This window comes from Buteo buteo, chromosome Z (assembly GCF_964188355.1).
Source record: "Buteo buteo chromosome Z, bButBut1.hap1.1, whole genome shotgun sequence".
Taxonomy (NCBI): domain Eukaryota; kingdom Metazoa; phylum Chordata; class Aves; order Accipitriformes; family Accipitridae; genus Buteo; species Buteo buteo.
Window position 1 is genome coordinate 41715103 of NC_134204.1, and position 25020 is coordinate 41740122.

Below are 25020 nucleotides of genomic sequence, written 5' to 3' on the forward strand. Positions count from 1 at the left end.
CTGATGACATTTCCATCCTAGTCCTCCCACCACATGCTCAGCTCTATGAAACAGGTCTCCTTTAAAAGTAAAGATTTCTCTGGCGTATGTGAAACGAAATGTTGCAAACAATGCATTTCTCAATGAAAAATAATAAAAACAAAGAAAACTCTACACAACTGAACTGAGAAAGTGCCATGTGCAACACATTCAGAATAGTGGCTCATCTTTGCCCCTAGACCAGTGATTTTTCACTTGCTGCCCACAGAGCTCTGGAAAGGAGGGAGTACCTAAGGACTAATTCTGACTGGTTTACAAAAATGTAACTCAAAGACCTATTATATAGGTAATCTGCTTCATCAGGCAATAACAAAATGGTGGAGGAATTGCAGTTTAAAGAAAATAATTCTTAGAAAAAACATTAAGAGAAGAGCTTTTCATCTAGGACTCCCTCCACTTTTACTTTCCTCTTTCTCATTCTTCAGAGCCTCAGAAACATAGAAAATAGGAAGGACCAACAGCTATCCCAATAAAACAGGAATGGTTCTCAATTCACAGAGCCTGTTCCCCAAGTTTCTCAAAAAAACAATTCTTATGGTTCTCAGAGAGCCCAAAGTACTCTTCCAAATTCAAAGAAGAGTTCACTCTCTGTACAAGATAGACAACAGCTGTCCAGCATAGACAGAAAAGTGAAAAAGGATTTAAGTTGAAAATTGTCATTTGTGTTACCCATTATAATCCAGCAATGATAGGCTTGCAAAAACCCATGAAAGACTAAGGTAGGAAGGTTACTGCTAGTGGGAGCTCTCAGCCTATTCCTAAGAATCCAAAAGGTTTATATACTATTTACCACATTAATTCTGACTGAAGCTATACAGCTGTATTTGCCAGAAACTGAACATCTTAACGTAATTAAAAAAAAAAAAGCAGCTTCTAATTGTTGCTTTAAATATGACAGGTCAGCATTGTCATGTACTACTAACTGTTTGATTACAATTTTGCCCAGAATATCTCGGGCGCTTAAAGTAGAAGTTTTATTATAATAAAACAACTTCATATAACTGACTTGGAACAGTATGCAGGTGAAAGATACATTTAACTTTCTGTGAAGTACTGCACTAGACTGACTGGATTTGTTAAAATGTCTTGCAATATGTTTGTGTATAATTAATAGTTCTCACTTCTAAAGGCCAAATAAAAGGCTAAAGCAATTTTTTGTTTTCTCCACATGAACTTGCCAAAGAATTTCTGAAATAAAACTCAGGTGTGTTTGTGCAATTTAGGACATCTCACCCTTTCAATCATGTTTCTGGTCTTCTCTGTTCCCACAGGCACATCATGAACATGGTACTGGGAGCAAAGATAACTCATCACAGGATGAGGAGCATCAAATAACTCTCGTAAATATGAGAAAAATCCGTATCGGCTGAAGAGGAGAAAAAAAACATGCATCAGAAATAAAATTTGGCAGGTAAGCAAGCTGAAGTTACTGAAGAGTCAGAAAGAAAACCTGCTAACCCAGAACAAACTTGATGAAAATTTTATTTTCATAGAAAATTCTAATATATAGCAACAACACCAAAACATTGTATTTAAAACCATTCCCCACTGATATAATCTGATACATACTGCAATTCTTCAATAGGTCTCGAAGGGAGGCTTTCAGCACGTGATTCAGCAGGTGCACATACAGCATTCACTCTTAGTTTCTGATGATCACGCATCTAAATATAGATTATTTGGTAAAAAAGAGCAGAAAAATTCACTAGATGAAAATCAAGTATTTATTCTTGGTTCACAGAATTAGAATTATTTTAAACTGACAACCTCTGAAGAAACCCACAAAAATCCACTCTGGCTCAGGCATGACTGAGTTCTCTAAAAGCCAAGCTCAGGTAATGTCTCTCCATGAAAACACCATGCATTAGAGAAAATAAAAGCAAAGAAAGAAATCCAGAGCCAGGTGCTCATCTAAATAGCAGAGCTAGATGTAACAAGAAAGCCTCTTCTTTCAGGCTGTATGGCTATTTTGCACAGATAATGGCAGACCACTGGCTACAGAGACTCTGAAAAGCCTGATCCTAACAGGGCAGAAAACATTGAGGATACAAATTAAAGATCAGTTTAGCTGGTTAAAGCAGCCTTGCACTGGGTTCCACAACCACAGAGGCAAGATAAGCTCCCAGAACCTCAGGTATCACCACTACTGTTCACACATATAAAACTTACTAGCTTCTGTGAAGGGCAGATACATCTTCAAAAATTGCAGGAGAGTTTGTCATTAATCACACTATTCTGTGGACAGTAGTTAGGAAGCATTATGACAGTTAATGCCAATACCTTGTGGCTTTTTCCTCCTGCATCATCTAACTCTCAAAGGGAACAATCTCCTTATCCCTCCAGGGAACAGCAGTATTAAGAAAATATAAGCTTGATTTGCTGCTCAGACTACTGTGTTCTCACAAAAGATGCCCTCTCGCCTCTTCAGTCAGGAGGCATTGGAAAAGCTCAGTACTAAATTTGTAGCTTCCTGCTCTTGCCATTTTCTTGTACACAGTATTTTCTCCTCAGTGATTGTCAATGAAGACAAAAGTTATTCCTAAAAAGAAATATTTTCTTAATATTCCTGCATCCCTTCAGTTGGTCTAGGCATTAAAAAAATCTTACTCCAAAGAAAACCTTTGAATACTTTGTATTAGCTATTGTGCTGATCTTGCCAATCTGAACTTAATAAATACAGACTTACTTGGTAGACTCCAAAGTTTAGGGCTCCTACATCAGTATTTAATCAATTTTTAAAATTGGTGCCTACTTGCCTCCACAAGAAACTTTTCCATATCTTCTTGACTCTCAAAAACAAAAGCCCTCATGTCATTGGATGAAATGTGATTTTCAACATATTTAGCATGTCTATTGTCTTTCATATTGATCTGATAAAGAAAGGTAGTGAGAAAGTGACTTAATACAAGTGGGCTTAACACCCCCCCCCCAAAACATTTTAAGCATTCAGATGATATCCTCCATTTAATGAAAACAATGTTTAAATGTCTTTAAAGCCATATTCCCTGCCTTTTTGCAACCAAATATCTTGGGATGAAACCTACAGTAACTCACATGTCATTGTGTTTAGTTTTTAGCCTTCCATATCCTTTCACAGCATTCCTGGAGCTATCAATGTCTCTACCATACCACCTCCCCCTCTTCTGCTCCACCCTAACCTTACAATTGCAACCACCACCATCTCACGCCTAATGGCTCTGCTCCAGTACTACTGAAGGTGTCTCACTGTTTATAAACAATTGACCTAAGGAATCAAAACCAGAAAATGCCACACTCCACAAATTATTCATATGCAGTTCCCTTTGATTTGGACACAGTGGGTATCACTGAATACAAATATAGAATTGTGAAGCCCTAGAAAGGCAGAGATTCACAGATTCATTGAATTCTCTTTGAATTCTTAAGAAAAAAAAAAATCCACGTTTTAAGATGGATGAAGCTTTTCATATGCAAATGAAATGTTAATGTCAGAATTATTCAGTAACTTTCACTAGTAATGAGACATTATGTCACCATATGTGACATACAAAGGCAAAACTACACATACCTACACAATTTAATAACCTAAAGTTAGCCAATGGCTGGGTACACTTACCAGCAATTTGAGAGCTAGAATTTATAAGTACATGAGACTAACTTACATTATATCAAAGAAAACAAATTCAGACATTAGTGGATGTTACAGAGGTTAATGAGGCCTTAAAGTAAAAGCAAAGGCATCCCGTCAAGGCATTTTTAAAATGGGCTTGATGTGGTCTTCTGGGAAGAATTGGAAGTTCTGGTAATAACAAGAAATACTTGGTATTTATACTAAACAAAAGGAATTTTGAACAGTTCTAGCACAAAAAGTAAGAGTTGGTATACAAATATTCAACATTCAACTAATTTAAACTGTAGCAACACACTATTAAAAAAAAGTTTGCAATTCTGAAAAGAAAGAGGAGTGCACTGGAGTTTTTCATCCTCTTCACATTACATGGAGCACATATTGCAAGAGGCTGGGATAATGGTGGAGGAATGCACTAGAAAACCAAGAGTCTCTTTGAAAATTTAGCCCTGCTATTCCTAGCTAGTACAGTGTCCATCAAACCAAAACACAAAACAAAACTAGGGATAGATTAGGTGTTTCTATGTCTGTAGCTGGCTGTGCAAAGCAAACCACAAAAACATCTGGGGATCACAGCGACATGTTGTAACAGTTGCTGAGCAGGTTGTGCTATAAGGGGAGGTATTCAATTGTAACTACCACTGCTTTTTTAAGCAGCAAATAAGTACTTAAGTCTAAATAACTGGATGTACTTTAGAGGAAATCTGCAATGGGCCCCTTAATAAAGGACTGCTCCTTGAGGAGGGAAGGTGAAGGAACCACCCCATTTTACTCAATGTTGATTATTACTACATTGCCTACAGAATTAAAATTACAAATAGTTCACCATGCTAATGTATCCTGCGTGTAATTGGCAGCTCATTTCAAGATGTGTCTTGAAAGTCTTAAAGTCATTCTCTAAGTCTTGCAAGGGAAAAATAAACTAAACGTTAACTGGTTAGAGTGACATGCAAGTAAATTTTCTTACTTCAAGCATCATGGGTTCACAAACTTTTTTTTTAAACTTGTCTTTGTTGTTTCTTAGCCACATAAGAGCAGAGTGCGTGTCTCGGAATTTCCCTTTAAGATTCTCTTCCTTCATATTCATTATATTATTAAGTTGTCCAAGGCGCTCAGTTATTCCTGTAATTTAAGACAGTTTTGTAAACAGAGTCCATAGCAAGTACACACCAGTATTTTCCACTATTTATTGACTATACTACTCCGGCAATAAGGTTGTTACACTATAAGAATTAAGGGTTTCTCTTCCCACGATCAAGATACTGCTTATTCAAAGGAAATCTTAAGAACTGTTAAAACTTAAAATCTGAAATAAAATGAAGACTTACCCAAAGGATAACAAAATGTGGTAGTGCAGTAAAAGCACAGGAATTTAGTCCTAAAATACCTTTCTTCAATACTTCTACTACCTTTGTATTTAAAACAAAAAACATCCCAAGAGGAAAGAGGTGGGACTAGCAACATGAAATCTGTGTTATTTCACGCTTGCAGATAACACAATGTGTGACAACAGACTGTGTGCAAAAGCATTTGCTATTCAGAGGAAACAGAGTTTGACTACTTTCTGTGTTTCTCAAGGTAAATATAGTGTCTCCTTCCCTAGGTCACTTGGTCTCTCTATACCTCAGTTTCTTCTTCAATTCTATGACAAGTTAAGTGCCAGACAGATAGGTACATGCAAATGTACTACACTCATCAAGGAATATATGCAACCTTACCCATCAAGCTAATTTTTAAATTTTGTTTCTTAGAAAGAACTACTTGTAAATCCTAGGCTAGTATAAAGAAATTTACTATAACTAAGGTTAGCTCAAGTTCATCTAGAAAAGACAAAAGCAACATCAGTAGCTAATATACTGCCAAAGAGATAATTTTAAACACTGCATCTTCAAAGCAAACTGCTTTTGCTTCAGGTTTGGGTTTTTTTGTATCCTGCTAACAGTATACACCTTCATTTAATAACAGAAAAAAATGAAACTGGCAAAGCAGCCTCCTTACCCAGAGATCTGAGGAAACTAATTTTTTGGAAGGCTAGTTTTAAGGTCAATTGCCACTTCTGAATCTTCTTGTTCTTCCTATTTTGAAAGCAGTTTCTGTTACTTTTAATAAAACTGATAATAGACAAAAGGACTGCTACACATGTAAGATACATGTGAGGTAAACATTTGAGGTCTCAAATTATTTCACTACTATGACGCTTGAGGTAAACAGCTCAAATTATTTCACTACAGTAGGACAACAAGCAGATTCTGTACAAACAGTCATAAAAAAAGAAAACAACAAACAAAAACCCAGGTAACTTACTTTTCTCTTCCCTCTTTTGGTTCATTTTCTCTGCTGTTAGATCACTGATATCACTATCAATATTTGCCCTTTCTTCTTGTAATTTTTTCAGCTCATTATTAACAGCATCAGTTTGTGGCTGAAGATCTGCAGAGACTGCCATTGTACTGAGCTCATTCTTCCACTCCTCTATCATCTTCTGAGTGTTGTGTATTTTCACCTGTCTGTCCATTTCTTCATCTTTTTTCATTCTCAAAGCTTGATGAATTTCCTCAATCTAAGAATTTTGAGTTATTTCCAACATTAAAGGAGTTTAGTATAAAAAAACCTGTGACAAATAACCAGGGTATCTGTGCAACTGCTATTAAATGCTGATGTAACAATGGACTAAAACCATAAGAGTCTGTTAGAGTTCCAATATCCCTATGACAGTTGAAGAACTGGCAAGATTTTGTAAAGATTTAGGAACATTTAAGCAAAAACACAATCAAGCCTTTAAATAAAATTTTGAAGTTCCTTTATTTTTACAAAAGCAAAAGCTTAAAGCTTAAGACCTTCCTTAATACATTAAAGGTTAGTTTAAGAGTGCATAAAACCTATAGCACAAACACAATGTGCAACATTGACTCTGCACCCTTATACATTTAATTTATACACTTCTTTACCGAGTGCTTAGGTGAAGTTCTGTAACTGTTTTACAACACACCTCTGCGTTTTCTTTTTTAAAAATGCTAGACATATACACTTAACAGAAGCAATAACTCTAGAGTCTCTCTCAGAGTATGTGAGGGCATGTTTAATGCTGAGTCCATTAGTGTAATAGAGGCTGTAGCTTTTCAAGGAAAGCCTGTAATATATAGCATATATACACATTGTCTTTTCCTAAGTTTGTTGCATCAAGGTAACTGATTTTATGCAGCATACACTTGTCCCTTAGTAACACCTGTTTGACTAACAGGCATTTTAAAGATCCATTGTGTACTGCAACGAGTGAGGTGTGCAGGCAGTTGCAGCCTCTTCAGAGAAATTTCCCTCTCCGCTAAATGACGAGCAGACAACCCCCCCCATATCTGTGTTTTACTGCAGAATTTAAGTAGCAGCATTCCGCCTGAATGCAGCATATACTATAGCTAGTACTGAATTAATACATTAGCAAAGAAACACCAAAAAAGTCACAAATATCAAGACTCTTACTTGTTTATCTTTCATCTCCAAAGCATCTTGTTTCTGTTTACATTTCTGAGAAACGTCTTTAATTTCAGATGCCTGCATACAATGAAATATTTCAATTAGATAGTAATAAATTCAGTTATATTTGTAACAAGCAGTCATATTTTAAAGACCATTCTGTATATGCATAACTTGAGCATTTATTCCACATTACTGACAAAGTCATACTCACTAGCTTCTTATTATTCTTTCTTGTATCTGTAACATGTTTATTTTCAGCAGTTTGTGAAGAACTGAATAATGGCATATGAACTGTTCACAACCATTCAGCTATAGATCTGCAAATCCAGGCATGACAGACAGAGGAAGTCTCCTAACCTAATCTAAAATTAGAATAACTCCATCCCCGATTTCAATAAAAATGTTACATTCAGATCCTTGCACTTATAAAATGTTCTCACCTCTTTTTCCAAACTGACTTTACCAAGGAAAGCTTATACTTAGAGCAAGAAAGGCATAAGTTCCTAGGCACAGGACAGCCAAAACAGAATTTGTCAAAATCATCCTACCTCTGAAGTGCATTGTGCTAAAGCTATATTCTAGACAGCTGAGCTTGACAACTCTTCAGCTCATGTGCAGGCACCCCTGTCTACTCTTTCTCTATCCTTCTCAGCTTCTATAGAGTTGTAGAATAATATAAGTCAGAAGGGACTTCTGGGCATCACCCAGTCCAATACCTTGCTCAAAGCAGGTCTCACTAAGTCAGGCTGCCCAGGCACTTCCACAGGTGAGTCCTGAACACAGGGGAAGTGTACTATGCTTTCTCTACAAAATTACTTCCTCCTTTCCTGAACGCTCAAGGCTGAAAACAGTGCAAGCAGAATACTGGAAGACTGCAGAAGGATGGACTGTAAATTTCCAGTGCAGACATGGAAACAAACACACACAGCACTCTTGCCAGAAGAAATGTCTTCCTATGAACTGAGTTGCACTGAAAACGCTAAGATGCGTCAAGAATGGAGAAAATAAAATTACACAGGATCTTTTCTCTCCCACAACCTGACAGATGCACAAAAACTTAAGACCCTGACTCTACAGCTGTCTGCATGAAGGCAACTTGGAACAATACATCTTGGTCTCACAGTTGACTGCTACGCAGTACTGATTCTGTGATGCTCTCTCCAAAGACCTCAGGCAGGCACTCTGAAGCAGAAGCTCTCTCCCAGGAAACTAATGCAAAATATTGACAAAACCATTCTGAAGGCTCTCAAAATCAGGACACTAGTAAGGAACTGGAATTCAATTTTTCAATTACCATTATATTTTCAGTTGTTATATTTATATATACCTACCATACAGAACAGATTAACATCTGTAATTGTCTTTATGGTTTTCAAGGTACAACCACAACACACTGCTTTATATTGTCAAATATTGCTAAAAAAATTGCATTGTACAGTCCACTCTGTTCAAATGCCTTTAAAGAGCCTAAAGCGGAAACTATTCTAGGCTTCTCTCACACAATTTCATCAACCTCTTCCTACAAAATGGGCCAATTTCTTTTCTTCAGAAACTACACATCCTACACACCCAAAGCACAAAACTTTACTAGGAATTCTTAGTCTAACCAAATCCTTAAAAGGGTTTAAACACAGAGAGAGACAAGAGAAATAGTTATGCAGTGTCTCCATACATTAATTTCTTCCCAGATTTAGCTCTGCCAGTCCAGCTCCTTCCAGGCAAAATCTGTAACACCATTCCTGGCTTTTTACCAACAAAGTGCAAACAAGACGTAATGAAGAGGTGGTTTATCTCTGTTCTCACATACATATACTCAAGCCAAGAGCAAGATCTCAAGAAGCAGTCAGGATTACAGTTATTTGATAATGGATATAAGCCTGGACCAAAGGGTCTGAAGACAATTATGTTCCCTTCAGGTCTGTGTGTCCAAAGTAAGGAGGACTTAAAATGCCTTCCCTTACTACCAAATTGAAATTTGACCTGAAAAAAACAACTTTTGGGCCAAAAATAGAGTTATACTGTTTTTATAATTAATCAACTTCTGCTGGCTTACAGCATAATGGTGTGAAGTGCTCACCAAATGCTTGCATCTATAAAGATAAAATTCTAAGTTACAATAAATTCAAGCACTATCTACAAAAAAAGTGAAGAACTAATGAAGAAGGAGCAATTTAAGCAATTTTAAGGTATGGTACTTAAAAGCCTTGAGGCTTTGCCTTAGGTCAAAACTATCTCCTGACAATGCAAGCAGCACTGATTCTCCTTTGAAAAAACTTCATTTTCACAGCCCAACTAAGAAGATATGTGGGAGGGAAACAGATTTCAGTACCCAAAAAAGAGCTACTGTCAAAAGTTCAAAAAGTAGCAATACATTTCTAACATTTTGTTAACTTGCTTGATGTCATACAAATTATTCATGTCGTAACCAGCTATATAATATATTCCCTTAAGCATTTTTCCACGATTTTGGACTCTATGGGGGCTGGGCTTCTTCAAGACGGAATATTAATCACTCAAATTAGACTTGGACATATCATTTAACATCAGAACCAAAACTCAGGTTTGAAAATGTCTTATAATATTATATAAAACATAGTACCAGCTACACATTACAATCAAAACAGTGGTAAATAATCACTGGAAAGCAGAATTAGAATATCTCAGCAAGTCTTAAATAAATTATTTATTTCAAATGTAGCATCCTTCCTTCTTCCCATCTTTTTGGCTTCTGAAATGTTATAGAACAAAATGCACCTAATTCATTCTCTGGGCCCAAATTAAACACCACTTCAGCATCCAGCTAACCTTGCGAACGTTTAATGTGTGAAAGCCTTACTACACAAGTTTAGATTGAGCAGAAAAACATGTTGATTTGAGATTATACGTCGATCAGCTAGTACATTCCTCCAATTTTTCTTTCACAGTTCTGTAGCAAATAGCCTATGTTAAGCATGTTAACCTGCAAGTTGAAACTAAAATGCTCATTGTTTTGTCCTAGGTTTCTCAAACAAACAAGAGTATAACTTATAAAGAAGATAACCTTTACAGAATATAGCATAATACTTCTAAGATTTGTGGTAGCAATGGTTCAGCAGAATTTTTTCCTGTTTGAAAAAATATATTAGGATAACATCAATAAAAATGAAAGATATGAGTAAAACCTAGCAAGATAATACCAAGCAGTGAAAACGAAGCTTAGCAGTTCATAAGCATGAAGGCACTTACTGCATTATGAAAATTAATTTCAAACTTCCAGCTGTTAACTTTCCTCTAAGGAAGTACACTTACTCTTAAAACAACAAAAAACCCAACCACGCCCCAAAAAAGCCCACTTCAATAGAACTACAACATTTTTAAACATTTAGGTATTTTTAATCACAGCATAATAAACTCTTGCAGTACTGTAGAGCACAAAATTAAAAGGATACATTTAGTAAAAGGTCTTTCTTAATAATAATAATAATAATAATAATAATAATAATAATAATAATAATGTACTTGGGTGTAGTATTGTCTGGTACAGTTTATATCACAACAAAAACAGAAGTGGTGTGAACAACAGTCTGTGGTTTTGGTTGTCTGGTCTTTATGGTTTGTTTGTGGGGTTGTGGTTTTTTTTTTTTGGGGGGGGGGGGGTGTCTTTGTTTAAAGAAAGCACACGGACAGTGTATTAGCTCACAGTGCACTAAATGCCACTGAAGTTTCAGACCCTGATTCTACAAGATGCTTCATGACAGCAGTCCTCTACAGATGTCACACGTGTCTCCACAGCAAGTCCTTTGATCTGATCAGTCACCTTCAAAGAGAACTCACTGCAGCAAACGTTCTCATGTTATCATTTAACTTTGGTTATCCATTAAAAATTTGTGCAGCCTATGCATACAATGACTTACACAGCCTTAATAGTCCATGATAGTTAAAATCCTGCAGAGAATTACAGTACTTTCCTGTTTGTCATAAAGAAATAGTAATTTCCCATATCCCCAGAGAGTGAGCAGCTATTAAAAAAACAGTTAGTAAGCTGTAAGGCATAGGTAGGTTTACCATTAAATTCTCATATGCATAAAAGTATTCACAGCTGATGGAGGGTTACCACCTAATAAAAAAATTATACCCTACTTATGGAATTAGGTTAAATATTAGAGGAATGCTTTCAGGCTAGAAAAGTTGTAATTTAACTTAACCACCCGAACTGGCTACATTTTAAGAAGATAAACAGAGCATCCACAAACCCAAACTACAGAACAGATGAAAACAGGCAACTAATTCAACATAAGGATTTAACTCAGGGAAACTGTAACATTATATCCCTGAAGATTTTGAAGGTTCTGTGAATATAAAATTTGTGTGCTCTTATAATACCAAGAGAGTGGACTCTCCGAGTTGCTACTGAAGGTTTACTAAGAAATGTATTCCTTGAGTTTTACTGCTTTTAATGGAATAGAGACATGAAGAAGGCAGTGAGAACCAAGGGCACAAGTACTTCAGAAAAACTTTTCTGAAACCCATCATTACGGCACACTAGAAGAGATTATTGCTTTACACTATACAAAACTGAACACAGACCTCCTGAAATATTACATACGTTAGCTGAGAACTTAAAACACCTACCTTATCTCTGATTTTTATATCCAGATTCTTAAAATATTCTTCAGTTTCTTGGATTTTTTTTTTCACTGGGAACTGCATTTCTTTCAGATTCTTCAGTTCTTCCTTGGCTTGGTCTCGGCTTTGTTTCACTTCCTCATGCTGCTGACGAACATTTTCATATTCCTTGGAGGAATTGAAAGTAAAATCATTAAAGATATTCATCTTCTATTCCAGTATTTTATACTGCTCTAACATTTTATTTAATTGTACATCAGTCTTAGGAGAAAAATATAATTCAGAAACTAGTATTAGAGCAACTACTTAAGTAATCCTCTTGTTACTAGTCACTGTGACTAGGAGATGTAGGGATCATTCAGTCCCCAGTGAACAAGAACACACATTTAATGGTTCTTCAATAATATGCAATTCAAGTAGCAGAAGAAATGACCAATTTGTCTGCAATTACCTTGCCTCTAAATCCATCTGGGATCGGTGTGGAAAAAGTAATTCTTTAGCCCCTTCTGTCCATAGTTTGAGCACTACTTAGGCAGACGACCCCAAGCTAAGGAGCAAATCACCACAGAAAACTTCAGGAGAAAGAAAAGGAAGGAGCTGGACAGATCATCAGAGCCAGTAACAGACATAACCCTGAAGTAAACCAAGGAGAGAGACAGAGCGGAACAGAACTTTGGAAAACAAACAAAACCCCCAACATACACCACGAATACCTACTATCTAGGGAGCTGAACTGGAGATGCATCCCTGAGAAGAAAGAGATGGTAAGCAGTGTGGTGACCAAGAACCTCCACTTCAAGAAGGTGGGAATGTGGGGGAGAACGTAGGCTGAAGGACTGATTACTAGTGAACTTTTGTGTGTTATGCTCTCTGGACTAAAAACAAACAAACAAACAAGACACGTCCCCCCCAACACCCAACCAAAAAATACCCCAAACCAAAAAAACACCCCAAAACCCCAACCAACAACAACAAAAAACCCCCAAACCAAACAAATGGAAAAAAAAAGAAAAAAGAACATGGCATTCTATGACTGTTAAGGGTTCATAAGAAAAAAAGATACTCAGAGGACCAGGAGGACAAGTAGATACGTGTACATGGGGGTGCAGAGGAAGAGAAAGCTGTTGGATTTGGCAGGCATTAAAGAAAGCCCCTGTTTAGAGCATTTGCCTGGATTATTCCAAGCTTTGGAGCATTAAAAAAAATAATAAACAAAGATAGCCTGCAACCTCTATCTGTAAAAGCTAACTTTGCTTTATCTGCTACCACTTTTTCCTACTTAGTTAATTACCCTGCTTGTAAACCACACATGATTAATCACAAATAAATCAACCTAGGCTATTAAATCCAAATTCTTTCTTCATAGTACCTTTTTCATAAAGCTAAAAAGTATTTAAGAAAGTTGCTGTAATTCTGTGATGTGGAGTACAATCAGTAGCCACCATTACAAAGTTACAGAAGCAAAGCAATTATACTTCCACTTAGCTGATAGAATAAGCTTAAAATTTAGCTCTGCTCTAAATAAGGTATTATATTTCAAGGTTGAAGCAAATGCACACACAATTACACCTCAATTCTTCAGACACAAAGTACAGGCAAGTTTCCCCGGAAATTCTCATGAAACGGTTTTTATACAGCAAATCCCTTTAACACTTCAAGACACTTTGGTAACCTTTAAGCAAATAACCTTGATGCTTGTAATTATGCACTTAGCTTCCAAAGGATTTCAGCCCTCCCAAGAGATATTTGTGCCTGAACTATATAACAAATCTTTTCTCAGCTGTGAATGGAAGAGAAGGAAAAGAAGAATGGACACGGCTTGGTCTAAAACACATCTTCAGAAGTATGTGTTTTCAGGACATTTGCAGCAGGAGGAACCGCACCTCCTGCTGCTAACTACCTTAAAACAGTATACCTTAGTGTATACCATACTACCTTAAGCTTAAGCTTGGAGGGGTAAGAAACCCCTTTTCTTTAAGACCCTACAAAAGAAGGGCTATCTATGTCAAAAAAACTGTAGCTCCTTAAATCTGCTCACTGATTGTAATGACACGATCATTTGATGGAAGTCCCATTAAAGTACACACAAGAACATAAAATGTCCCTTAAATCCTTGAGTCCAAATCTTTAACGTTGTAGTCCTAGGATCCATTTTAAGGAATTCAAAACAGATGCTGAAAAACTTATTAGACACAGACATGTATAAAAGTGGTGTATAATTCTCCACATACAGAAGCAGCTGGCACTGACTAGAAAAAACACTTGACTAGAGAAGTGTTCCTCAGGTGAAAAGCAGTGGAGTCTTCAGAATAAAAACGCAGTTCTACAGTGGTCAAATAGTAAAACAAGTTCAGCAGACTTCCTGTTTGCCACTAGGATCAAGAGATAATCTAGTGTCACATTTCAGTTGACTTGTTTTCAGGCTGCCTATCTTCTCCATTTCATAACATACTGCAGTATTTATACATCTGCCTCCTGGCTGATTTGAAGGATGACCTAGCTACTCTGTTTTGTTACAGAGGCAATTCTAAAGAGATAGGTATGTTTGGTCTACAAGTAGAAACCTACCTTTTAGGGACGACTGTGGAGGGGGAAGATGCACAGAAGGAAGAGTAAACTCCAGTACTACTCTCAACTTTGGTGAACCCAATTTTAAGACATCAAAAATGTTTATTCTTAGGATTAAACAGTGCTAGAACAGATGACAAAGAAATATGCCCTTGTAAGAGGACGTGTTTCTTCTTTTAGAGAGAGATTGATATTTGCAATATAGGAGAATATCCAATATAGGATCCCAAAGAGCTATCTGAAGGATTTGACAAACCACAAAATAGCAATGATCTTACACACTGAAGATCACAATGGAATGTGAAATTTTGTTGCAGCCTGTAAATCAAATATCTTCTACCTAGTAAAAAAATTACGTTGATGACCCTTGACTTCAACTGTAGATTTTCCACAGGCAACTGACTTCTGGTAAACAATCTGGTACACACTACTGATTCTGTACGACAAATCAGAACTTCACACAGGTGTCAAAACACACTGTTGTTTCTATGGATTCAGTGGTCAAAAAGTTAAATTTCTCAGAATTGAGTGCACCCACCAAAAGTATTTAATACACTCTGCAATGCAAACTGCCTAGAAGACAGCAGTGAAAGAGTATGGTGTGAAGAACTCTGTCTAAATCTGTTTAAGAAATGTGTAACTAACAGCAACATTCTCAAACTTATGGAAGGCAATTTAACTGACAGCAGGTAAGATTCCTAACTTAGCTTCCCTCCTGCAAGTTTCTGACCAGCCTTCAGAGTTCTGTATCTGCAATATTTTATAGTAGAGAACAATCAGTATCAGTTTACATTAACTATGCAAGACCTATACCTCTCCTAATAAAGTAACTCTCTCTTCTTGTTAATTAAACCAGGCTAATGCACATGCAGTAGGAAAAACCTGCATCATTCAGCAAGTGCGGAAGTCCAATCCTAATGGCACAGAGCGTACAGCCCACCTCCTTCGCACCTACCACCATCCATCTATTTCAATTACTGCTCCTATACTCCTCTGTGCTGCTAGCACAGAGGTGTGAAGGCAGTGAAGGTACATGCCCTGAATCCAGTTGCTCTCAGGATACAAGGGACATAAAGTTCTTTGTATACCCATGTGAGGCTTTGTTATCTTCAAAATTGCAACAAAATACCTTGCAAAAGTTTTCTGCATCCTCCACAAATATTACATGTAAGTTTTCATAAGTTCTGTATCTGTATTTCATGAATTCTGTAGTGCTTGCAAACAAGGCAAACAACGTATTGCTTCAATATAGTAAAATCCACGTCAGCTTAAACTGTTTAGACTAATTTAATCTGACTATTCAACAATCAACTAAACTACAATCATCAAAGTGCTGTTCAGAAAGTCCTGTTTTGCTTTGTATAAATGACCTGTCCTTGACTCTAGACTCTTCTAAATTTATTTAAAATTTCCATCTCTCCAAATGCCAACATTTTTGAGATTGGCAACCTATATTCACCATGATTTATGTCATGCACACCAAACCTCAATTAATAAATAAAATTAGCAAAGGGGGAAGGCAACCTGTAAAAAAAAAACCAAAACAAAACCAACAACAAACTTGTTCTATAGAAGAAAAAAGTTACAGCTGGAAGAAGCAATTGGAACTGGCTAGGCACTTGAATTAAGCCAGTTGTGTCAGCAAGGAATAAAGGGAGTACTGCTCTTGGCCCATATTGCTGGCTTTCCTAAATGGGCAGTACCTAAGTTACTTCTTCAGCAACTTCTTCAGCTGAGCTACATAGGCAAGCAAACCTCTGATCAAAGCTAGGCCAAGAACAGTATTTCAAGATCTGGCCTGTTTGCGCTAAGCAACTGTAATGATGTTCAAGTTACTCTGGTCAAACTTCTTTTAAAGAAAATTTTGGCATATTTCTAATATTTCAGTATTAGGAAAAATGGGTTGGGTAAGAAAAAAACTGAAAAGAAAAGAAAAACTTACCACCCAAGGCCTTTTCCTCTCAAGCATCTCAATTAAGTCTAGATGGCGCTTGCGCTCATGGTATCTCTCAACATCTTGCTTGTATCGTTCAAGCCTCTGTCTCATTTTCTCCAAAGAGTTAGTTTTGTCTCTGAACAAGTTCTGTAAGAATATAAATTTTCATGTTTTACAGTATCTACTTTGTGAAAACACTTTTCAGAAATAGTCCACACCTCAACTGTACATTAAGCAGAAATTTAACACTAGGGAGGACATTTTAGTACAGTAGTAATTAGAGGGGAACAACCCAACTACGAATAGTTGTACAGCTTTTTCAAGTACGTTTATCACATAGTTTCTTTGAAAACAAATCTAATTTAAATGGAAATCTTAATCTGAAGAAAATACTTTAATTTTTTAAAATACATTTTCTCAGGAAAATGAGTATTGCCTAGACCTCAAGCATCTATTAATCTAGACATTTCTAAACCACTATAACTGGGTTTGATAAATACAAGGAGCAAAAATGCTTGCGAAGTATCTTGTAGAGATCTCTAACAGAAACATTAAGGTTGGTATTTGAATGTAGTATGTGTGAGCAGAAATGCATGTGTGTGCACAAGCACAAGAAGAAACAGCAGAACAAAGGATTAAAAGAATGGCCTGTTTGGCTAATGACAGACACTGTTCCCAAGACACTATTCCCAGCAAGGGACACATTATTTCTGCAAAGATTACTAAGCCTGCGCTCTGGTAAGATCACAGTACAACTAACTGTAAGGGAAAAACCCTGCAACCCAAAACCACGATGGCAACAAGGTTGCAGCTTATTGCATACACTATCCCTTCTCCTCTTTGTTGATATTCCAAACCAGGAAAAACAGGTAGCAGGCAACAACTTGTCCATAATTTATGGAAGTTGAAGTCAGGAAAATTAAAGCAAAAGACCACCCTATAACAGCTGATGACTTCTAAAAGATCTGTCCAGAAAAGTTGTTACCAGTCAAGAATCCCAAAGAAGTGACAAGTACTTGACAACAGGCATCCCTTGTCCTCTGTGTCCAGACTGCTTGTTCATATGTCTTCATGCTTATGAGTATGTGGGTGTCAGAGTGAATGAATTCTGAGAGAAGGGTAAAATCAACTTACTGCAGGCTTTGTAAATAAATATCACCACCTAATTCTCTAAGATCTCACATTAAATTTTATTATGCTAATTTCCCTATAGTCACTGCTCTCTCTCTAATGTGCTTGTTTACCTCCAGTTCTCTTTCCTTTTCCCTAAAGTTTTTCAGTTCACAGTGAAATTGGTACATTTCTGGAGGACCGACAGATTTTTCAGTGGCTTCAAGCAACTCAATCTTACTCAGTTTTGCAAATTCTCCAACTCTGTCCTACAAAATAAAAAAAGTTACAGAAATACAGTATTAGTTAGAACAGTGCAATACAGTAATACCGGATTAAAATACCACAACTTCTCGTGACTATCACCTGACTTACAGTTCTATGCCAGATAGCTCTGGAATAGTTAAGTTAAGCGTAGGATGATCATCTCATAGCAACCAAACCTTCCTAAACATTTGTAAGATTTGATACATGGTTTCGTCGGAGCTGTTCTGGAATGATTCAAGCTTAAACCTTAGCTGTTCTTGGCTGCTTGGCAGCTTTTGAGGGTAGCTGCTAAGGCCATGGATTGGTTCATTATTTTTGAATTGGCTATCATTCTTCTGAACAAGACAGTTTAGTAAAATTAAAGCTTTTATTCCACTGTATTCTTGTTCTCAGGCTGCTGAGGCCACACCTTCCCAGTATAAATACTATGATCAACTAAAAAATTAAGCAATGTAGAAGATAATATTAAGGCTGGCAGCCAAGGGTATCAGGAAGCATTGCTACTGTCCAAGGCAGCGGAAGAGCTCAAAACTCACCAAGGCGATCAGTTTCAGTGCCAGCACATTCTGCAGCAGAGCACGGGATCATGGCATACAGGGGGGTGTCCTGAGCAGGGGAAACCCCCAAAGAGCAAGGAGACCTGCCAGCTCTCAGGAGGGAGAGCTTCTGATGAGGCATGGGGGGGGGCAGGACTAACGGCCATTGCCCCCAACTCCCACCAAGGGCAGCCCGCCACCAGAGTGGGCAAACAGGGCCTGGCACAGCAGCTGGCATGGGAGGGCGCCTCGTCAAAGGAGGGCATTCCACTGGACGAGTGGAGAGGCTTGAAGTCCACATAACCCAGCAGCCAGGCACCATTCTGTGACCACCTGTGCAGGCCCTGGGCACCCATCTACCTGACCCTCAAGGCAGAATGGTGGGCACTCACCCGACAGCAAAGGCTGCAGCTCCGGCTGGGGGGTCTGTACCATCTACCCCAGCGGTGGCTGATGCCTCAACCCAGACGGAGCTGCTGGAGGGAGAGGCAGCAGTGCAGACCTCAGACTGCAGGAAGTGCCTAGACCTTTCTCCTGGGGCACGGACAGGCAGCAGACCTGCCTGCAAAAGGTGTGCCCACGTGGAGGACCTCCTGCAGCAGGTGGCTAAGCTGCAGTAGGCAGTGAGAAGGCTGTGTAACATCAGGGAGGCTCAGAAGGGCTTAGATAGCTGGTTCCAAGCACAGTCTGCAGGGGACCCACAGCCCACAGCCAAATAGCCAAAAACTCCCCCACCAGCACACACAGAAGGGAGGGGGACCAATAATGCACAAGAAGGGAAGCTTGCAATGGCAAAGACCAGCTGGAGGAAGGGACCTCTACCGAAGCCTGAGGTGCCCTTGCAGAACCACTTCACCGCTCTGCAGACGAAAGACCCATCACATCAGCAGAGACATTGGAGCTGAGTAAGGCAGCCCGATCTGCTCCCCATGTAACAACCAGCACAACTAAGAAAAGGCGATGGGTGATAGTAGTAGGCAACTCTCTTCTGAGAGGTACGGAGGCACCCATCTGCCAACCTGACGCACTCTCTAGAGGGGTGTGCTGCTTACCGGGGGCTCCTATCAGGGATGTCACCGAGAGACTACAAAGTCTCCTACAGTACACTGACTATTATCCGCTGCTGTTGTTTCACGTGGGCACCAGTGATACAGCTAGGAGCCGACTGAGGAGTATCAAGGATTACAGAACCCTGGGAGCAGCCGTAAGGGACTCTGGAGTGCAGGTAGTTTTTTCCTCTATCCTCCCAGTCAAAGGGCAGCGGTTTGAAAGGGCCAGTCAAATCTAGTGAATCAACAAACGGTTATGGGACTGGTGCCACAGCCAGGGGTTCAGCTACTTAGACCATAAGACTCGCTTTGAGAAACCTGGTCTACTGGGGGCTGAGGGGGTCCATCTGTCAGAGAAGGGGAAGAGCATCTTCGGTCATAGGTTTGCCAAGCTGGTGGAGGGCTTTAAACTAAAGTTGCCAGGGGAGGAGAACCCAATCCATCCCACTCCTACCAGTTTGACACCAGTGCCAGCAATAGATGCCCAGAGCCTGGAGAGGGATCACGAGTCAGCAGGAGAGCACCTGAAGAGCAGCACAAAGAAATTCCAGCTACTCCAGCCAGTAAGTCAGCTTCATTGGGGGCCCAACTTAAATGCCTCTATGCAAACGCACATAGCATGGCAAATAAACAAAAGGAGTTAGAGGCGTGCACACACATGCAGGACTATGATCTTACTGGTATCATGGAGACGTGGTGGGATGGCTCCTATGACTGGAGTGTTGGAATGGAAGGATACAGGCTCTTTAGGAAGGACAGGCAGGGGAGACAAGGAGGGGGTGTTACTCTCTGTCAGTGACCAGCTGGAGTGCATGGAGTTCTGCCTGGGGATGGACAAGGAGCCAACAGAGAGCTTACAGGTCAGGACTAAAGGGAGGGCAGGGACAGGTGACATTATGGTGGGGGTCTGCTACAGGCCACCCGACCACGAAGACCAAGCGGATGAAGCTCTCTATAGACACATAGGAGCAGCCTCATGTTCACAAGGTCTGGTCCTCATGGGAGACCTCAATCACCCCAATATCCACTGGAGGGACAACACAGCACAGCATAAGCAATCCGGGAGGTTCCTGGAACGTGTTGATGATAACTTCCTTCTCCAAGTGATGGAGGAGCCAACAAGGAGAGGTGCTATGCTGGACCTTGTTCTCACCAACAAGGAGGGGCTGGTAGGGAATGTGAAGCTGAAGGGCAGCCTTGGCTGCAGTGACCATGAAATAGGAGAGTACAAGATCCTTAGGGCAGCGAGGAGGGCACACAGTGAGCTTACTACCCTGGACTTCAGGAGACCAGACTTCTGGCTCTTCAGGGACCTGCCTGGTAGAGTACCACAGAATAAAGCCCTGGAGGGAAGAGGGGCCTAAGAAACCTGGTTAATATTCAAGGATCACTTCCTGCAAGCTCAGGAGTGATGCATCTCAACAAAGAGGAAGTCACGCAAAAAGCACCAGGAGGCCTACATGGATGAACAAGGAGCTCCTGGACAAAGTCAAACACAAAACAGAAGCCTACAGAGGGTGGAAGCAAGGACAGGTAGCCTGGGAGGAATACAGAGAAATTGCCTGAGCAGCCAGGGATCAGGTTAGGAAAGCTAAAGCGCTGATAGAATTACAGCTGGCCAGGGATGTCAAGGGCAACAAGAAAAGCTTCTATAGGTAGATAAAAGCATGATAAAAAGTGATAAAAGGAAGACTAGGGAAAATGTGGGCCCTCTCCGGAAGGAAACAGGAGACCTGGACCTCCAGGAAATGGAGAAGGCTGAGGTACTCTTTGACTTTTTTGCCTCAATCTTCACTGGCAAGTGCTCCAGCCACATTGCCCAAGTCACAGAAGGCAAAGGCAGGGACTGGGAGAATGAAGAACAGCCCACTGTAAAAGAAGATCAGGTTTGAAACCATCTGAGGAACCTCAAAGTGCACAAGTCCATGGGACCTGATGAGATGCATCCACGGATCCTGGTGGATGAAGTGGCTAAGCTACTATCTATTATATTTGAAAAGTCATGGCAGTTGGGGGAAGTTCCCACTGACTGGAAAAGGGGAAACAAAACCCCCATTTTTTAAAAGGGAAAAAACGAAGGCCTGGGGAACTACAGGCCAGGCAGTCTCACCTCTGTGCCCAGCAAGATCATGGAGCAGATCCTCCTGAAAACTTTGCTAAGTCACATGGAAAATAAGGAGGTGATTAGTGACAGCCACCATGGCTTCATTAAGAGCAAATCGTGCCTGGCAAATCTGGTGGCCTTTTATGATGGGGTTACAGCACTGGTGGGTAAGGAAAAAGCAACTGACAACATCTACCTGCACTTGTGCAAAGCATGTGACACTGTCCTGCATGACACCCTTATCTCTAAATTAGAGAGACACAGATTTGATGGATGGACTAATCGGTGGATAAGGAATTGGCTGGATGGTCTCACTCAAAGAGTTGCGGTCAACAGCTTGACGTCCAAGTGGAGAGTAGTGACGACTGGGGTTGCTCAGGGGTCAGTATTAGGACCAGCACTGTTTAACATCTTTGTCGGCAACATTGACAGAGGGATTGAGTGCACCCTCAGCAAGTTTGCTGATGACACCAAGCTCTGTGGTGCGGTCGACACACTGGAGGGAAGGGATGCCATCCAGAGGGACCTTGACAGGCTCGAGAGGTGGGCCTGTGCGAACCTCATGAAGTTCAACAAGGCCAAGTGCAAGGTCCTGCACATGGGTCAGGGCCATCCCAAGCATAAATATAGGCTGGGCGGAGAATGGGTTGAGAGCAGCCCTGAGGAGAAGGACTTGGGGGTGTTGGTTGACAAGAAGCTCAATATGATCCAGCAATGTGCGCTTGCAGCCCACAAGGCCAACTGTATCCTGCGCTGCATCAAAAGAAGCATGGCCAGCATGTCGAGAGAGGTGATTCTGCCCCTCTACTCTGCTCTTCTGAGACCCCACTGGAATACTGCATTCAGCTCTGGGACCACCAACATAAGAAGGACATGGACCTGTTGGAACGAGTCCAGAGGAAGGCCATGAAGGTGATCAGAGGGATGGAGCACCTTTCCTATGAGGACAGGCTGAGAGAGTTGGGGTTGTTCAGCCTGGAGAAGCCTCCAGGGAGATCTTATAGCAGCTTTCCAGTACCTAAAGTGGGCCTACAAGAAAGCCAGAGGGACTTTTTACAAGGGCACGTAGTGATAGGACAAGGGGTGATGGCTTTAAACTGAAAGAGGGTAGGTTTAGATTAGACGTAAGGAAGAAGTTCTTTACTGTGAGGGTGGTGAGGCACTGGCACAGGTTGCCCAGAGAGGCTGTGGATGCCCCATCCCTGGAAGTGTTCAAGGCCAGGCTGGATGGGGCTTTGAGCAACCTGGTCTAGTGGAAGGTTTTCCTGCCTTTGGTGTGGGGGGGTTGGAACTAGATGATCTTTAAGGTCCCTTCCAACCCAAACCATTCTATGATTCTGTGAAAACCAAGACTGGAGTGAAAGGTATGCTTGCCATTGCTACAGTGGCAGAGAGCAAATAAATGAAAACTTTCAACACAGTATTATTCACTGAACTGACATTTATGTACTAAAGAAAAAAAAGCTGTTTTAAATACAAAAGTTATATTGGCAGAGTATGCAGAAAGTTCTACTTTAAACAAATATCGTGATTATGTAAATGAAAAAAAAAAAACCAACCCAGAATATTTGTTTCCTCAGTATTAGCTTTCTAAATTCTAGTGTTTTTCAGCATGTCTTCTTCAATGCACTTCTCCTTGAATAGAACAATAAACCCATGGTTGGCTAGGCTCTGAGAGCGTTTCCTTTTACTGCCACCCCTTATGATCCACGTGAACTGGGAAGGTCTTAGTAAGGAACCTGCCATAACTTTTTTTTAAGGTGCAGTTGTGAGGCAACTTAAGTTATCTGCACAGAAATCCCGACATAGCTGAGCATGGATTCAGATATGGAAACTGCTTGTAGTATTTGTTAATCTCTCTCCTTTAGGATGTATTTTCCATCAGGATGATTTTACTCCTTCGTAATTTGATCTGAAGTATTTTTAACTCCTACACTACACTCAAGAATCTGTTGAGCCACAGACATTACCAATAAGGCTCTACTAGCAATCTCTGCTGCAACTGTAGAGTCATTTAGTAGGACTGCTTTTTGCTTTTTGGAGAAAGAAATCCAGAGAACTCTTCCCCTTCTATAAGATCTCAAGATCTTAAACAAAAAATCTGCAGGGAAATTTTTATAAGAACATCCCTACAGCAGCACAGACAAGACAGAGAGATACCACTGCTAGTGCTGCTACTCAAACACCAACGTGGGGAACATCAGCAGCTTTCCTTTCAATGTCAGCTGACAGCACGTACAAAACTGTCACACAGTGCCTCCCTTCTTTCAGCATCACACCAGTATGGCTACCTCATCCCTCTCATTCTTTGTGCTGTCCTGTTAAATCACTGAAGTGCTACAAAAGCTAAGCAGCAACAAAACCCTCTCCAAACACAGCACTCCATTTGTAGCCACTGTCTTTCAAAATTCCTTCATACCTGAGGAAGAAACTGGCACAAATTGTCCACCTGGATGTTTAAGGCTGCAATCTGCTCTTCTACTGTTTTCAGGGTTGTTGGCTTTCTGTTGATAAACCATGTTGATGTGTTGTTCACCACTTGAATCTCACGTGTGATGATGATGTTGTCAGGTGTCTTAGCCCTGATTAATAAAAAGATGTGTCTACACTTTTGAAAATATACAAAGGTTACCAAGTGCCAAAGTATGTTAAGAGTTACGGTATTAAAACTTTTAGATATCTAAATATTTAATATAAGTTAACTGCACAGTAGCAGCACATTCACATTTTATGCTTCAGAAAATGTCCAGTACTTCAGTGATGAATTAATCTCACATGGAAAACATCAAGAATATCTGCAAATCTTAACTCAGAGGAAGTTATTCATAGAAATGACATACTCATGCTGAATGTGGGGGCTGGAACCAGATGATCTTTAAGGTCCCTTCCAACTCAAACCATTCTATGGCTCTATATATGAACCATTTAAAAGTTGTTACAGATGAGAATAGTTTACATAACAGTGTAGTTTTTTATATGACATTTATAGTAAGTTTTAAAATCTGTATGCAGGAGGTGCACAGTAACACTATGCCTTTGAAATAAAAAATATTAGTGTACAGAACTACATCTATAGTGTATATACATGTATACATTCCATTTGGGATTAAAAATAGTATCGCACAGTATGAAAAATACTAATTTGTTTTCATTTTCTGCTTTTAAAGAACAGCAAAGATGCATCAGTTGGCCACTTACTTCTCTAGCTCAATACTTACCTTCAAAAATTTGGTCTGGTTAAGATGCATCAATAATAAATGAGCAATGAGATAGTCATAAACTCTTGAAATTTTGGTCACCATTTTGATTTAGAAATTGTCTAGTGTCTGTTCAGTCAGTATATTGTTAAACATGGAGGATAAGGGCTCATAACAGTTTGGAGTCCATGTACCTTAGGAGACTTAAGAATAGAGGTCAAAGTAGAAGTGAGTAATTCAACAGCTTCCAGTGTTTGCAATAAATGCCATAGGGATATGAGCCTACTTCTTGAAGACTGTGTGATTATTTCCTCACAGGTATCCACTACCTTATTTTAATATACCAGAATTCCTTCAAAAGACCTACAAAGCCATGCTCCTTTCTTTTATCAAATTAAGGACTTCTTAGTACTATAACTCTTGATTTTAGTTACAATCCAACAGCCAAATTCAATCAAGAGACTGCATGCTTATAGAACTCAAATTTTAAAATTTCTGTCAAAACGCAATCTTCTGCATCATTGGTCT

General features: G+C 39.6%; 1 protein-coding gene across 4 annotated transcripts in view; it reads right to left on the reverse strand.

The window, feature by feature from the left end:
* Window positions 1-25020, reverse strand: part of SMC5 (structural maintenance of chromosomes 5) — a 55331-nt gene that overhangs the window by 25949 nt on the left and 4362 nt on the right. For 3 of the 4 annotated variants that reach the window (XM_075019687.1, XM_075019685.1, XM_075019688.1), the window contains 10 exons: window positions 23715-23877; window positions 17474-17608; window positions 16236-16376; window positions 11732-11893; window positions 7124-7195; window positions 5951-6206; window positions 4614-4768; window positions 2796-2909; window positions 1609-1703; window positions 1273-1405 (listed from right to left, as the gene is read on the reverse strand). In XM_075019687.1, the coding sequence (XP_074875788.1) occupies window positions 1273-1405; window positions 1609-1703; window positions 2796-2909; window positions 4614-4768; window positions 5951-6206; window positions 7124-7195; window positions 11732-11893; window positions 16236-16376; window positions 17474-17608; window positions 23715-23877 (1426 nt within the window). The remainder of the gene's footprint in view (window positions 1-1272; window positions 1406-1608; window positions 1704-2795; window positions 2910-4613; window positions 4769-5950; window positions 6207-7123; window positions 7196-11731; window positions 11894-16235; window positions 16377-17473; window positions 17609-23714; window positions 23878-25020) is intronic. The other variant, XM_075019686.1, reaches the window with a different exon arrangement.